Source organism: Epinephelus moara, chromosome 19, assembly GCF_006386435.1.
Source record: "Epinephelus moara isolate mb chromosome 19, YSFRI_EMoa_1.0, whole genome shotgun sequence".
NCBI lineage: Eukaryota > Metazoa > Chordata > Actinopteri > Perciformes > Serranidae > Epinephelus > Epinephelus moara.
This window is the reverse complement of record NC_065524.1, coordinates 40,053,351-40,067,678: the sequence shown is the minus strand read 5'-3', so window position 1 is coordinate 40,067,678 and position 14,328 is coordinate 40,053,351. Positions and strand designations below refer to the sequence as shown.

The 14,328-nt window shown below is 43.2% G+C and overlaps 1 protein-coding gene across 4 annotated transcripts in view; it reads left to right on the top strand.

Moving 5' to 3' along the window:
- The window catches only part of LOC126406814 (dual specificity protein phosphatase 19-like), a 24,218-nt gene extending 11,383 nt beyond the window's left edge, over positions 1-12,835 (top strand). For all 4 annotated transcript variants that reach the window (XM_050071327.1, XM_050071329.1, XM_050071328.1 and 1 more), the window contains 3 exons: positions 2,357-2,403; positions 5,844-5,996; positions 10,135-12,835. In XM_050071327.1, the coding sequence (XP_049927284.1) occupies positions 2,357-2,403; positions 5,844-5,996; positions 10,135-10,317 (383 nt within the window). In that variant the 3' untranslated portion in view covers positions 10,318-12,835. The remainder of the gene's footprint in view (positions 1-2,356; positions 2,404-5,843; positions 5,997-10,134) is intronic.
- Positions 12,836-14,328: the final 1,493 nt, after the last annotated feature.

The following is a 14,328-nucleotide window of genomic DNA, read 5'->3' as shown; positions in this document are numbered from 1 at the left end:
GGGTTCCTCCTGGTGCAGAGGGCCCTGGCTTCCTCCTGGTGCAGTGGGCCCTGGGTTCCTCCTGGTGCAGTGGGCCCTGGGTTCCTCCTGGTGCAGAGGGCCCTGGGTTCCTCCTGGTGCAGAGGGCCCTGGCTTCCTCCTGGTGCAGCGGGCCCTGGGTTCCTCCTGGTGCAGAGGGCCCTGGGTTCCTCCACAAATTGACTGGCTCAGGCACTATGGATATTTAAGATGGCGACTTTTTGTCCTTAATCAGAAGTATGAGGAAGAGCCGTAGGTTCAGCAAACATTCTGTTAAAATAGTTTCATTTCTAAATAAAAAACTTTTAATAGCATTTGCGACTCAGCAGAATAACGATGACTGAGATCTGTCCTCTGGTATTAAGCAGATTGAATCTGGTCCCATGTCACTCCTGTATTTAGAAATGCTGTAAAATTCCTGGCATCCCTGCACCTCCTCACAGATGTGTCAGTTTAAAGCTTTTCCTTCTACACTGATGAAGCATATGGGCTGGAGCTGGCTCGTTTCCAGAGACTCTCTTTCCTTTGGATTTAGATTTACTTCTCCCAACACCATGAATTTGGCATTATGTAAAAGTGGCTTGGCGACTGCAAAGAGTGCAGATATTGCTACTTTGAAGGCAGCGAGCTGCTGCAGAGTATCCACTCTGGAAATCTGGAGGAAGTCCTGCCATCGTGTTCTGTTTCCTGCCCATATGTGTCTTTCACATAATTATCTGACTCCTGCTTTTCATGAAGAGCTATTTGACAAATTGGAAGAGATGTCGCTCGTTCTGTTTTAACTGTCTCCTTCAGTGATTATCTGCTTTTTCTCAGCTCAGACCGTCGCTCAGGCTGGCCTGCTGTACCGTCTTTCTCATTTTATTCCCTCCATTAGTCTTTGACCTGCTTCCTCTGCTGCGTTCGTCATTCAAACTGTTCAGAACTGTTGCTCAGGGGTCTGAAAACGCCTTTGCTCGTTCTTTTCATGAAAATCATAAACTTGTTTTTCTGCAGCTGTAGATAATGCTGGATGTTTATTTCAGCAGTTTTTTGAGCCTGGCCTTGTGCTGCTGTACAAATCATCTGATTCCTTTTTATTTCTGTGGCTGTAAGCCATTTTACTGTTGGTTTCCGCTGACTGATTTCTTCCCTCCTCCGTGTTGCAGCTGTTCAGAAAGGGTTTGCTGTCTGAATGATTTCCTGCTAAGTGATATAGGTGCTGATATCCTGCAGCATTTGCTTTCTGCTGCTCAAGTTTACACCACTGATGTGACTGTTTTTTCCATCTCTGTGACATCTGATTGCTCTTTTTGTAAAACACTGCTTGACCCTGGTTTACATGATCAGGAATAAGGTGGCGTGAAGAAAGAATTTCTGATTGTTTCTGTGATAAAATGTCAGTAAATAGAGATTCCTTCCTGAGGCAACACATTCTCACTCCCAACTCGTCACATATCGCCGCTTGGTCAGTGGACTTTCATGTCTACATATGATGTAGTTAATGACGCTGTGGGCTAATGGGCATGTAGCTACTTCCATGTTTCAGATGATACGTCATGTTTGTAGTCGACCAATGAAGATGAGTTTACATATCACCTTGGGTTCGTCCTTCACCTTCTCAAAATGATCCCACACTTTGGATTTCCTGCCCGACATGTTATTAACTAGCCTGTGGAATAACCGCAGGTACCAGCCCTGGAGATTAACCTGACTCCTGTCTGACTGCTGAGCGTGGACACTTCCTGTGTCTGTCCTTTCAAAGTAAACTCACACATGCTCCAGTCATATGGGTTCGGATTTATTTTGACAAGGTGCAGCTCCTGGTAGAGTTCCATGTTTGTTTGTTTTATTCTATGACTAAGCGACCAATGAAATCTTGCCAACTAATGACCTTCCTCGTCGACTAACGTAACGACGACTTCAGAATGAGAAAGGGTTGAATCCCTGGCTTCATATCGCTTGTCTTTGTTCAACCAACACAAAGATATTCAACTTAAAAAGAAACTAAACAACAAAGAAACAGCAAATCTTCACATTAAGAAGCTCGAGCTGGTGAATTTTTGGCACTTTTGTTTGATAAAGACTTAAAAGACAAACACAACCTCCATCATTAACACTGATAGCACTGCACAGCTGAATTAAGTGCTGCATTTTGTCTCTCTCGTGTAAAAATAAATGAGGGAGATGCCGATAAATATTCATGTGAAGAAGGGGGGGAAGCAGCATTTGTTCATTTTATAACTGAGTAATTATTGTCAGCCTGCAGGAAGCATTTTTGTTTTCAATAGATAAGTTCTGGTAAGCAGAGGCATGCCCTGTGGTCCGTCTTCTCACCAACTTGTTTCTGCCTTTTCAGCCTCTCAGGATGCGGCCCACGACATTGACACCCTGCAGAGACATAAGGTCAGTACACAGGGATCAATAGAGCGGGCATGCCCTCGCTGTGCTGCGATCGCGTGTGCAGTGACATGAGATTAGAGGCAACCGTGGAGGTGTGCTGTGTCCTGCGGGTCGGCGAACACACAGCCAACAGCCGGAGGAGCTTCATGACTCATGCAGTGACAGTTTAGCTCAGTAGAGGGAGTAAATGATTACAGTAGGTCTCAGCGCTGCTTCTCCACATCAGAGAAATGTGACTACTCCTCTCTGCAGTGGCTGCTCGCGGGCATGAGCATATTGCTGCCTGTGCAGTCTCAGGATGATGAATTGGAGAGATTACAAATACCTTCACTTCCTGTTTCTGGGATGAAACCTTGACTGCTTAATAACCAAACCAACCAGGGTTTCCCACAGATAGCTAATAAAGCTCAGACTCCACTCAGAGGACAATATATAAAGGGATCTGTTCTTATCAGTGCAACATTTAATAAACATTCACAGGTATCTCAGTAACAAGAACACTGTGAATCAGCTGAAGACATAAAATGAATACATTAAGACGCACTGCAGAATCCAGCTTGAGTCTCCTTTTGGTTCTGATTTCCAGAAACCTTTATAATTATCTCCCTGTTTCAGTGATATAATGCAGTTTGACTTTGACTCCTGCACATCCACAGAGTCCGTCTCTTACCTCAACAGAGCCCGGTTTGGTTTCTGGCTGCTTAAACTTTGCTGCATTTGCCACTCAGCTGGTTTTAACATCTTTAATCAAACGTTTAGTAATGGATTAAAAAGAGCAACAACAACAAAAAAAAAACGCCATCTGCATTACCAAATTCAGACTTAGATTTCAGCAGGTGGACCAAAAAATTACATCATCAATCATTATATATCTTTTGCTTCGCTGAATAATTACTACATAACTCGATTTGAGGACGCACCTGCGAACATGGCAGAGAGCGATCAGGAACATGGTGAACGTGTTCTTTTCCAGCTGGCACGTCCAGCTTGTCCCAAACCTAATGTGGTATACACCTTAGTATTTATTAGGTTTCTTTTAGATATGCCATTTTATTCTATTTTAACACCTGACCAGGGATGATGAAAAACTGATGGAAATACAGTTTTTTTTAATTAATTATTTTGTTTATTGTTGTTGATGATCAAAGAGCATCGTCCCTGTCAAACTACTAATAATATAAATGATTAAATAATCATGTAACCAGTGTTATCCAAAAGTCTGATAGTCACCAGGATGTAAGTTTAAAACACTAAGTTAGTGATGAAATCCGCTCTTTACCATCCTCTGCTGATAATGAAGTAAAAGGCTGCCGGCATGCTTTATTTTTAGTGTCAACGACTGTCAGCTTCGCACCCTGTCGGAGGCTCTCAGCCCTGAGCCCGCTGGTTCCTGCTGGAAACGTACATTTTTAAAAACGGAGCACAAATATTTAATTTTATTTGAGCATTTATAAAATGACAGGTAAGCACTGTGGTTTTCACAAAAGCTACTCAAGCATTGGTAAATAGTTTATTTGGTGGGGACTATTTTCAGTGGCGGATTAATCCAAGTTGCATGCTTTAGTGAGTATGTGTGGCAGCAGGACGGTGTATGTGGGAAAAGGAACATGTTACCTAATGCAACAACCAGTTACTTTCAAGCAGCGTATTAGTCCCAAACATGGGTGTTCTTTAGCTACTAGTGGCTTATTTTCCAGTGGCTTTTTGAGGAATCCATCACTGTCTTTCCAGCAGCTTTTAGCCCCCAAATGTGAATGTTTTTTGGGGATTTGTCCCTGTGTTTCTTGTGGCTTTTTTGCCACCAAACATTGGTGTTTTTTAGTGACCCATGGCTAATTTTCCAGCAGGTTTCTGCGGCTTTTTAGCCCTAAAATGTGGGTATTTTTAAGTGATCATTGCTGTTTTTCGACAGCTTTTTAGTCCCAAACATGGGTGGGTTTTTTTAGCGACTCGAGGCTGTTTTTCCAGAAGCTTTTTTGAGGGATCCATCACACTCAACAGCTTTTAGCCCCCATATGTGAGTGTGTTTTGGGGATCTGTCTCTGTGTTTCTTGCAGCTTTTTAGCCATCAAACATGGTGCTTTTTAGCGACCCGTGGCTTCGTTTCCAGCAGCTTTTTGAGGGATCCATCACTGTCTTTCCAGCGGCTTTTCAGCCCCCAAATGTGAATGTGTTTTGGGGATCTGTCCCTGTGTTTCTTGCGGCTTTTTTGCCACCAAACATTGGTGTTTTTTAGTGACCAGTGACTGTTTTTCCAGAAGCTTTTTGAGGGATCCATCATGATATTTCCAGCGGTTTTTAGTCCCAAACATGGGTGTTCTTTAGCGACCAGTGGCTGTTTTTCCAGGGGCTAACCTTGGTTTTTTTTTAGCAACCGATGACTTATTTTCCAGCAGATTTTTTAAGGAATCCATCACTGTTTTTCCAGCGGCTTTTTTCGCCCCCGAATGTGGATGTTTTTTAGCGACCAGTTGCTGTTCTTCCAGCATTTTTTTTTTGAGGAATCCATCACTGTTTCTTTCAGCAGCTTTTTAGCTCCCAAACATGGGTGTTCTTTAGCGACATGTGGCTGTTCATCCGGTGCCTTTGTGAGGCATCCGTCACTGTTTTTCCTTGCAGCTTTTTAGCCACCAAACGTTGGTGTGTTTTAGTGACCCATGGCTATTTCTTGCGGCTTTTCAAGTTCTTCATTCTCACCATATGTGCAAGAGTTACAGAAAAGCAGTCATAGGCAATGAACATCTTAGACCCTCAAGCTCCCTCCAACAATGCTCATTAAATATTTAAGTAAAATAGTCTAAAACATGCAATAGTGCAAGGTAAAATATAGGGCTAAAATAAACATAAATAAAGTAATATACATTTGTGTAGACAGTATTTGCAGATGGATAAATGTGAAAATGGAATGTGGTAAATATATATGCATTATGATTTAAACAGTTTAACAGTGAGTAAAGAATATATAGATAAAGTGACCTGTTGGCAGATACATCAATCACTGCTTTGGGTCTTTTGCTGGGATTTGTGGACAGTTATAAAAACATAGCACATCACCAGATTTCTTTTTAAACTTGTGGAAAAGGAAGGTGGATATTAGCAGCAGTCCAAAAGCAGATGTAGAGGAGGAGAGATTTTAGCCCTCAGAGGTAAGCTAAATTTAAGTGAGTAGACAGATACTGCAAAATGAATTGAGCCATCTGTCTTCTTTCCCGTCCACCCCACCCCCCTCTTTTTCTCCTTCTCTCCTCCTCATCGTTCTTCGTCAACCCTCTTCTTGCTCTGTCTTTCTGCCCTCTCACTCAGTCACATTCAGGTTGTGTCACGTCATCAATACGGCTGACAGAATATCTCTCTTTGCTTTCCTGCGAAAGCAGCTTCTAAAAACAAGTCAATGCTCAGGGGTCATTTGCTCAAGGAGTGTCATGTCTCTTTCTCCCTGACAGGTGTCTCATGTGCTAAATGTGGCCTATGGAGTCAATAACCTGCTCCCAGATCAGCTGGTTTATAAGACTCTGCAGATCCTGGACCTCCCAGACACCAACATCACTTCATATCTGGAGGAATGCAGCTCCTTTATAGATCAGGCACGAGCACAGGTACAAACACGTGAATGTAAAGTACGTTTGAGGTGCAGGTAGGCAGATTTAGTTTCCTCACAACAGAGCCATGCTAGCTGTTTACCCTGTTTCCAGTCTTAATGCTAAGCTAAGCTAAGCTAAGCTAAGCTAAGCTAAGCTAGCTTCATCTTTACATAACAGTGTCATAAATCTTATCCAACAGAAACAGCAAGGAAAGCAAATGAGGGTATTTTTTTTAAAAGTAAAGGCCTCTTTTAGTCTTTTGTTTTTTAGAAAGTATATTATTGGATTGATGTACCTGACACAATTCAATTCATCCGTCCATTTTCATGTGGATGGACCAATAAAGCGAGACCCTTGGCTTCCAGCTCATGTCTTTGTTCACCTCGACTGTCCGGCCCAAACTGCCGATCCATCTCACGCTCCATTTTCCCCTCAATCGTGAACAAGATCCCGAGATACTTTACGCAGCAACTCTCTCCGACATAACTCTGTTAGATAAGTTTTGATTTTGATTCTTTAAGGAAAGGTGCCCCGGGTCAAAACATAGTAATTTAATGCACTCTTCAATTTTGAGCTTCTGTACTATTTTGCCTCCATAAAATCCTTTCAGGCTAGTGGAAAGAAAAAGTCCAAAATACGTCCCCAGATGATCTCCGGATTACTTAGTGTATTCTGTATCATCCCGACATTAGAGTAATCAGCTGGGGCAGTTTCACGTTGTGCGATTACATGTCCATGAATAACCTGTTTGTAGGGGTTATCTCAGTTGTGATCTAGTGGAGTATAAAGTAACGTGAACTTGAAATAACCGAGAACAAGAAGCTTAAACTTCTACTTTAGTAAATGTACTGAGTCATCCTTTATCACTGACAGGTGCAGACACACACACACACACACACACTTTCATGGTTTTACCAGATAAAAAATGCATCAATCCTCTTTAAATATTTCTGTCTCCACTTTCTCTCAGGAGGCTCCCGTAGCCTAAAAATGCCGTCTTTTATATCTGCCGGGTAATTTAACGTGTCAGTGTGCACACACAGCTATTCTGCTACCTGGCTGCGATTCATTTACATACATCTACAGCAGCCAGTTATCTGTAACGCAGCACAAAGGCCAGGTGGGTGGTCAGAATACCTATTAAAGACCACGCTGGGGTCATTTAATGGAGAAAAGTCGACGCTTCCTCTGCTGCTACGTAGCTCTCCCTCAGTCATCTCACGTGCTGTATGTAATTCTTTTTAAGGGATTATTTCCAGGCTGAGCATTTCTTCCCGTGCGTGTGCGTGTGTGTGTGTGTGTGTGTGTGTGTGTGTGTCAGGAGATTGACCGTAAGCAGAACATAATGTGATGTGAGCACTGATATGAAAACACTCAACTCGAGCGCAATGAAATAACAGCAAAACAAGAAACTCTGACAAAACCAAATTAAGTCTCCATGTTCGCTGTGATGGATTATCTTGCTCAGGCAATTTTCGGTTTGTAGGAGTTTCCTGTTTTCCAAAGGAAGGAAAACGCGACCTGATATGTAACTATAGCGACTGCAGACACCAGCACAAATAATACAAAGGAGCGGAGAAACCCTTTTTGATTGATAGAAACTTATTAAAGACTGATGTCATTCTTCCGGCCTGGTATAGCCTCTCTGTGTTCTGTATGTTCTTCATTTGATTGTGTTTTACCCACAGGAGCCGCCTGATTGGGTCATTTTATGAAATGAAAGCACAGATAACAGTGACGACATGTCAATTACAGCAACAATAGCACCGCACGTGTGTGTGTAGCCGAGGCTAATTTAAATCTCCCGTCCCTCAGGGGGTATTAATTGACATGTAAAATCAAAAATGTGCTTACACCTTCTTGTTCTGCGCCATCTCAGCCAGAACAGAGACTTGATCCTGCGACGGGAAGCTCCACGTCGAGAAAAAAAAGGAAGAAAGAAAAGGAGACAAATGTGTCAATATGCTGAGCTTCAGTTCTGAGCCGTGGGCCTGCACGCATTGTCTAAAGATGTGGCTGGAATTTAAAAAATTCATTTCCAGCCAGGCACTCTAGGCAGTAAAATAATTACATCAACATTAATATTAATCATATCGCAAATTTTGACACACACACACACACACACACACACACACACAAACTGCAGATTTATTCCGTCTCAACTTGCTCTACATGCTCTCTGTCTAATGCTGCTTTCAGAGGCACTGGAAAGTCAGAAATTACAGATTTTTCAGGAGGAGAAACGCAGCGAAATGACTCGTCAAGCTGTGATTTTTTTCAATCTATCTGATGTCATGTCAACACGGTGAACAGCGCACTCATTTATTAGAACGTGTTTATCATTTTGAAATGACAAAAAAAAGATCATTTTCATTTTTTATGTGCTGATGTTTTCAGATAGCAGCCTCCGAAACTTCTGAAACAAAATTTATAGAGGTGGATGTTTGGTTATTTTTTAAATATCACTTTTTAAAGGCCCAGTGTGTAAGGCAGATTTATTTATTTATACGCATTAAACACACATTAAACACACATTAAACACATTAAACACACATTAAACACATTAAACACACATTAAACACACAAACACATTAAACACACATTAAACACACAAACACATTAAACACATATTAAACACATTAAACACATTAAACACACGTTAAACACACATTAAACACACATTAAACATGGCTTAATCGAGACTTGTCTTTATCTGGACACATTTTCCCCACAAATACAATATGCTAACGTTATTAGCACAAGCCTATGGCATTTTACATTGTATAAATAAGCCTAGCAGCTAGCAGAGATTTCCTCTGCTCATATTTCATCCAGGATTAATCACACACAGTGTGTGGAGGCTTTATTGTCTTCATGATTTATTGTTTCTTATCTGTGAAATTAAAGTAAATCAAAGCTTTGTTTCCACTGAGGGAAATGGTTTCAGCTCACAGAGACAGACAGGAGGTCTGCGTCACTGTGACGTGTGGTTACATTTCTGGGGAGGTGCATGTCAGGCTACGGTGTAGGTTATGGCGTTGATTTGATGCTTTAGAGGGATATATTGGCAGAAATAGAGTATAACATTCATAACTATGTTTTCTTCAGTGTATAATCATCTCAAACCGTTGTGTTTTTGTAACATTGTTTCTACACTGGCTCTGGATAGGGCTATTTGCGTTTTCGCACAAGAGAGGTTTCAGTTGGATGCAAACTGCAACCTCGCCGCTAGATGCCTCTAATTCCACCAACATTAGATCCTCCAGCATGACCTGGGGCAGTCTGCTGCCGAGTGTGAAGCCGTCACGATGAAAGTCAGCACCTCCAAGTCTGAGGTCATAGTTCTCTGCTGGAGAACGGTGGATTGTTCCCTCTGGGTTGGGAGAGAGTTACTGCCTCAAGAGAAGGAGGTCAAGTATCTCAGGGTCTTGTTCACAAGTGAGGGTAGAATGGAGTGTGAGGTGGATCCACAGCGTGGTGTAGCATCAGCATTGATGCAGGCGCTGTACCAGACTGAGCTGAGCTGGGTAGTGACCGAAAAAAAGATTGCGGGTACAAGCGACTGAACTGAGCTTCCTCAGTAGGTTGGCTGGGCTCAGCCTTAGAGAGAGGGTGAGGAGCTCAGATATCCGGAGAGAGCTTGGAGTAGAGCCAAGGTTTTCCGGGCACGTCCCACTGGTAGGAGGCCCCGGGGCAGACCCAGAACACACTGGAGAGATTATATATCTCATCTGGCCTTGAAATGCCTCGGGGTCCCCCAGAAGAAGCTGGAAAACATTGCTGGGGAGAGGGACGTCTGGAGTACTTTGCTCAACCTGCTGCCCCCTGTGACCTGGCCTCAGATAAACAGATGGATGGAAATCAAATTCCAATAGTGTAATTAGGATGGCAGCAGATATCGGAGATGGATACGTCTAAAGCTCAGCGGCAAATAAAACCGTACTACTGGGTGAAAGTAGAAAAATGTGTTTGTGTAATTAAATACAGAAACACCTGTGTGGTAAATGGATAAACCTGTGAATTAGCTGCTATGTTACATTCATTACTAATCATATTGTTATATTGCAACACTGTGTTTTTCCTAACGTGATCACCTGAACATGTGCAGACTGTAATTACTTTTCTGTGTCACTTTCACTTTCTGTGTCCACAGGAAGGTGTGGTGCTGGTCCACTGTAACGCGGGGGTATCGCGCTCCTCCTCCATCGCCATTGGCTACCTGATGTTGAGGGAGGAGCTGTCGTTTGATGACGCGTACGGCCAGGTGAAGCTGGCGAGGCCCTCCATTCGCCCCAACCCCGGCTTCTACCAGCAACTACAGAGCTACAAACCTTAAAGCTGCATCAACTATTTCTTCTGGTCCACTTGGAAAACACACACATCACATATCATCACCCTTTACGTTACTGAAGTCAACCTGTTAGCAAACAGTCGCTTATTTACACGTGCAAGCTCTATAGTCACAATAGCAATAGTCACTCTCCTTCGAGCTCTGTTTTGGTCTCCACCAGCTCCTGAGGGAAATATCTGGCTCTTTATCTGCGAGATGTTCCACTGTGTTTGGCTAACTGTGTCTGTCTGCTTAGCAGGATGTGTTCAGTGGCTTTTTAGAGTAAGTATCATAAACGAGGGAACAGGGCGAAGTTACAACCTGTTTTCAAAGTCGTCACATACCGCCGCTTTAGGGGGAGTGGTCAGTTATTTTGACATCAGCACAAAAAGGCATCCTTTCACGGTGGTATGATACATCACCGGGCAGCATGAGTGTATCACGCCACTACGTTATAATGCCGCGTGTCAAAAAATGTAAATGCACAACCCCACATTGTGGCTAGATGCACGTCAGCGCTCCTGGACTCGCTGCCCCACGCCACTTGACGCCACTGTCCTATTTCCAGCCTCACTGGCCCCAAAATTAAATGCATTTTTCCCTCACTTGTACCCTGCTTGTACACACCAGCTCCCACAGCAGCTCCTTTTCTCTGCTCCTCTGGCAGCTCGACTCCTCACTACTGATGTATAAAGAGAACTCAGTATCTGTTGCTGTGTCTCGTGTGAGACAAAGAATATATGAGATGAGACTCCTTGTTGAGGTTGAGAAATATCCCGAGCTAAACGACCCACAATGCCGATATTATAAAGACAGTGGCCCAAAAGATAATCCCTGGTGAGTCACAGCTCTTCAGGTGAGACATCAAGTTTAATTAGCAGCTGTCCACACATGATTTTAAGCTTACGCAGAGGTGGAGAACGTGAAAGTAGTAATACATTTGTGTGGTCGTCTGTTGACAGTCTGTTGTCAGTTCATGCGCGGGGAGCTTGAAAGTCCCTACAGGGTGATAAGGAAGGGCAGTGGATGAGTCGAACACACACCGGACTTTCAGCCAGGAGCCTGCTGTTTGCTTCCTGTGTGAATGTTGAGCCGAACCATGATGTTTTTTTTCCAAACCTAACAACGTGTTTCTGTTGCACAAGGAAATAAACATAAATACGACTCTGTACAACATCAGTACGGTGATGCGGTGACCTCATCTCATACCCTTACTCAGCGTATGGAGCTGCTCATTTCACATAATTTCTATACATGTGATAGATGTGTTGTTTGTGTGTGCCATATGTACGTTCATCCCCAGTGTGCATGCATGTGCTGAGCGGGCCCTTTATAACCATCTGTGATCTTTTGTCTAAAAATACAGCCAGTGAGTGAAACACTGCGTCTGCCTCTCGCTGCACAGACAGCTTTGTTAACTGATTTTCTATTAGATCAGCTCTCACTTTCTTTGCAGCATGGATTGTTTTCTAATTAAAGATGTACCACTTTTTTCCGGAGGTGCAACTTGATTTCTTTCTCAACTACACAAGCAGGTACGCCGTCAATTATAATGATTGCCCTCACTGCTGCATTGTCTCTATCAATTTCACAACTTTGCAAAGTTGATGGGCTAACCTCGCTCCCTTGAAATAATTAGCTTGTAATTAGCTTGTTAGATAATGAGGGAGAATCCAGTTGGCTCACATGCTAATCAACAAACACCGCTGGGACGAGCTCCTAACGCTGCACACTCACAGCACACAGAGGTATCATATCCTAATCTGCACTGTTTAAATGGAAATCAAGTCTATAGGGCAGATGTGTGTGTTTGCTGTTCAACCAGCTGCAAAAATTTACTGATCATTATTGTACTCGTTAATGTCCTGTGTGGCGGCGTTAACGGTCCAATCCATACAGGAGGAGATGTTCTGCACACTTAGCTGCATCCTGACCTAAATACATTAGTTTATAAGACAGGAAATACACACTGTAGTTGAACGCTGTGTTCTGAAATGTTACAGTGAAATAAAATAAGCATCAAGTGTGCGCCCCAAAGCACAAAATGACCATAATTTAACTGCAGTTATGAATATTAATGGTGACTGTGATTACTTCACCAGCTGCTCACATTTGTCTGGTTTTAACAGTCAGTTTTCAGACTGAACCTTTGAATTCAAATGAAGGGACAGCTGGCCAGTTGGCCCCGCCCCTTTGGTCGAGACTGATACTGGAGCCACAGATTTGAGCCATATAATGACGGTAACAGCCGATTAAGACCAAATTAACCTGTCAGCATTATTAAAAGGTCTAAATGAGCATTCATCAATATGTTTTACCACAAGGTGGCGACTCTGCAGTGGGCTATTACAACACAGTGTCACTCCGAAGTCGTCGAAAACCAGCGCTTGGTCAGTGACTTCTGACGTTAGATGTGGACGAAAAAAGCCGTGTTCACTTCCTGTAAGACTGTAAAGCCAAACCCTGTTCTTTTCTCCTAAACCCAACCACGTGCTTTTGCTGTTGAATAAAAACATGACAATTAGCAGTGTTGTACCGATGTAGTGCTTTTATTTTGAAAGAGACTGTATGCAAACTGTACATTTCCTGTGAAAACAGAAGTGTATTTTGAAAACAGACAATGCATGTAACAGGCTGAAGTTGACACGGCGTCCCAGAACGTCAACAACCAACACACCCAGGGTACCTTGGACGCCATATGTGGACGTGGAAAGTCCATGACCAAACGTGGACATGTGACGAGGTCACAGTGAGGATGTGTTGGCTAGTAATGATTACTTGGTTCTTTAACTTTGCAGCATTGGCGGTGAAAGCAAACAAATCTGTTCAGGCACTACAACACAATTTCCTCCGAGACGTTTCCTGATTTGGATTTTGAATCCATGACTGAACTAGCGAGGGAGACTCAAGACTCGTCACTGCTTCTGAGGTTCTGCCAGATTTAGAGGAAAAGTCACCAGACCCTAGAGATATGATACAAGTTGAACAACTTTATTTCAGGGTGCTTGAAAAGTAGGCGCTTGGGAACACGTGTGCTGCAACAGTGTAGCTCTGGCATTTAAACACACCTGCTGCGTGTCTACATTGAAAACAATGAATTTGAGGGCGCATAATACACGGCATGTGTATTGCCCTTTACTGCCCCAAGCAAAAGAGTTCAGGTATTGTGGGGGTCTTGTGAAATGGAGCATGACATGGACAAGCAGCTTGGTGTGGCACCAGTGGTGAAAAAAAAAAAAATTGTGACCGACTGGGGCAACAGATGCTCACCAAGTCCAACTGACAGCCGACTGACAGCTTGGTGTGTCAGGGCCTCAAGTTTACCAAGGTCCAGCCTGGTCTCACGCCCAGGGCGCCAAAGTTCACCACTTTAGCACCACAACTATGAGACCAGGTGCACCCTTTAGCATCTCTATGAGAGACACCAGGCTTTTAACGTCTATGTAAACCCATCCTGATCCATATTAGTCATTTAGAGCAACTAACGTAGGATAAAGAGCACAAGAGTCTGCTTAGGATGGGTGTGTTCAACAAGCACAGGACTGTGACCCAGGAGATCATATCCCAGTGCTTCGGCAGTCACACTTCTCGCACTAAAACTGGGGGATTCTAATAAAATTCAAAGTGGTCCAGTTACTACAAATTCCTCCCAGCAAAGATCCGAACCTCAAAATGTCTAAGTGCATCCAACAGCGTTTATGTCTATCATTTTAACATGGAAAACATAGTCGTCTGTGGCATAAATGAGTCCTGTAGCTAGCACAGTGAACATGAGGGCCACGCTGCAAGTAAAAGAAAACAGGACATTTCTTCTAAGAAAATGCAAACAGAGCTTTCTTCCCTTCCTCCCTTCCTTCCTTCCTAACACAATGAGCACAACAATGCAAACCCCAGGATCATGATGACACTACGATGATCAGTAGGCGATGTAGTGTTTAGAATTCCTCGTCAGTGGATTTGGGACGCGGCTCGTTAGCTGCTAAACAAGAAACAGCTTTACAAGCGTGATTGTCACTG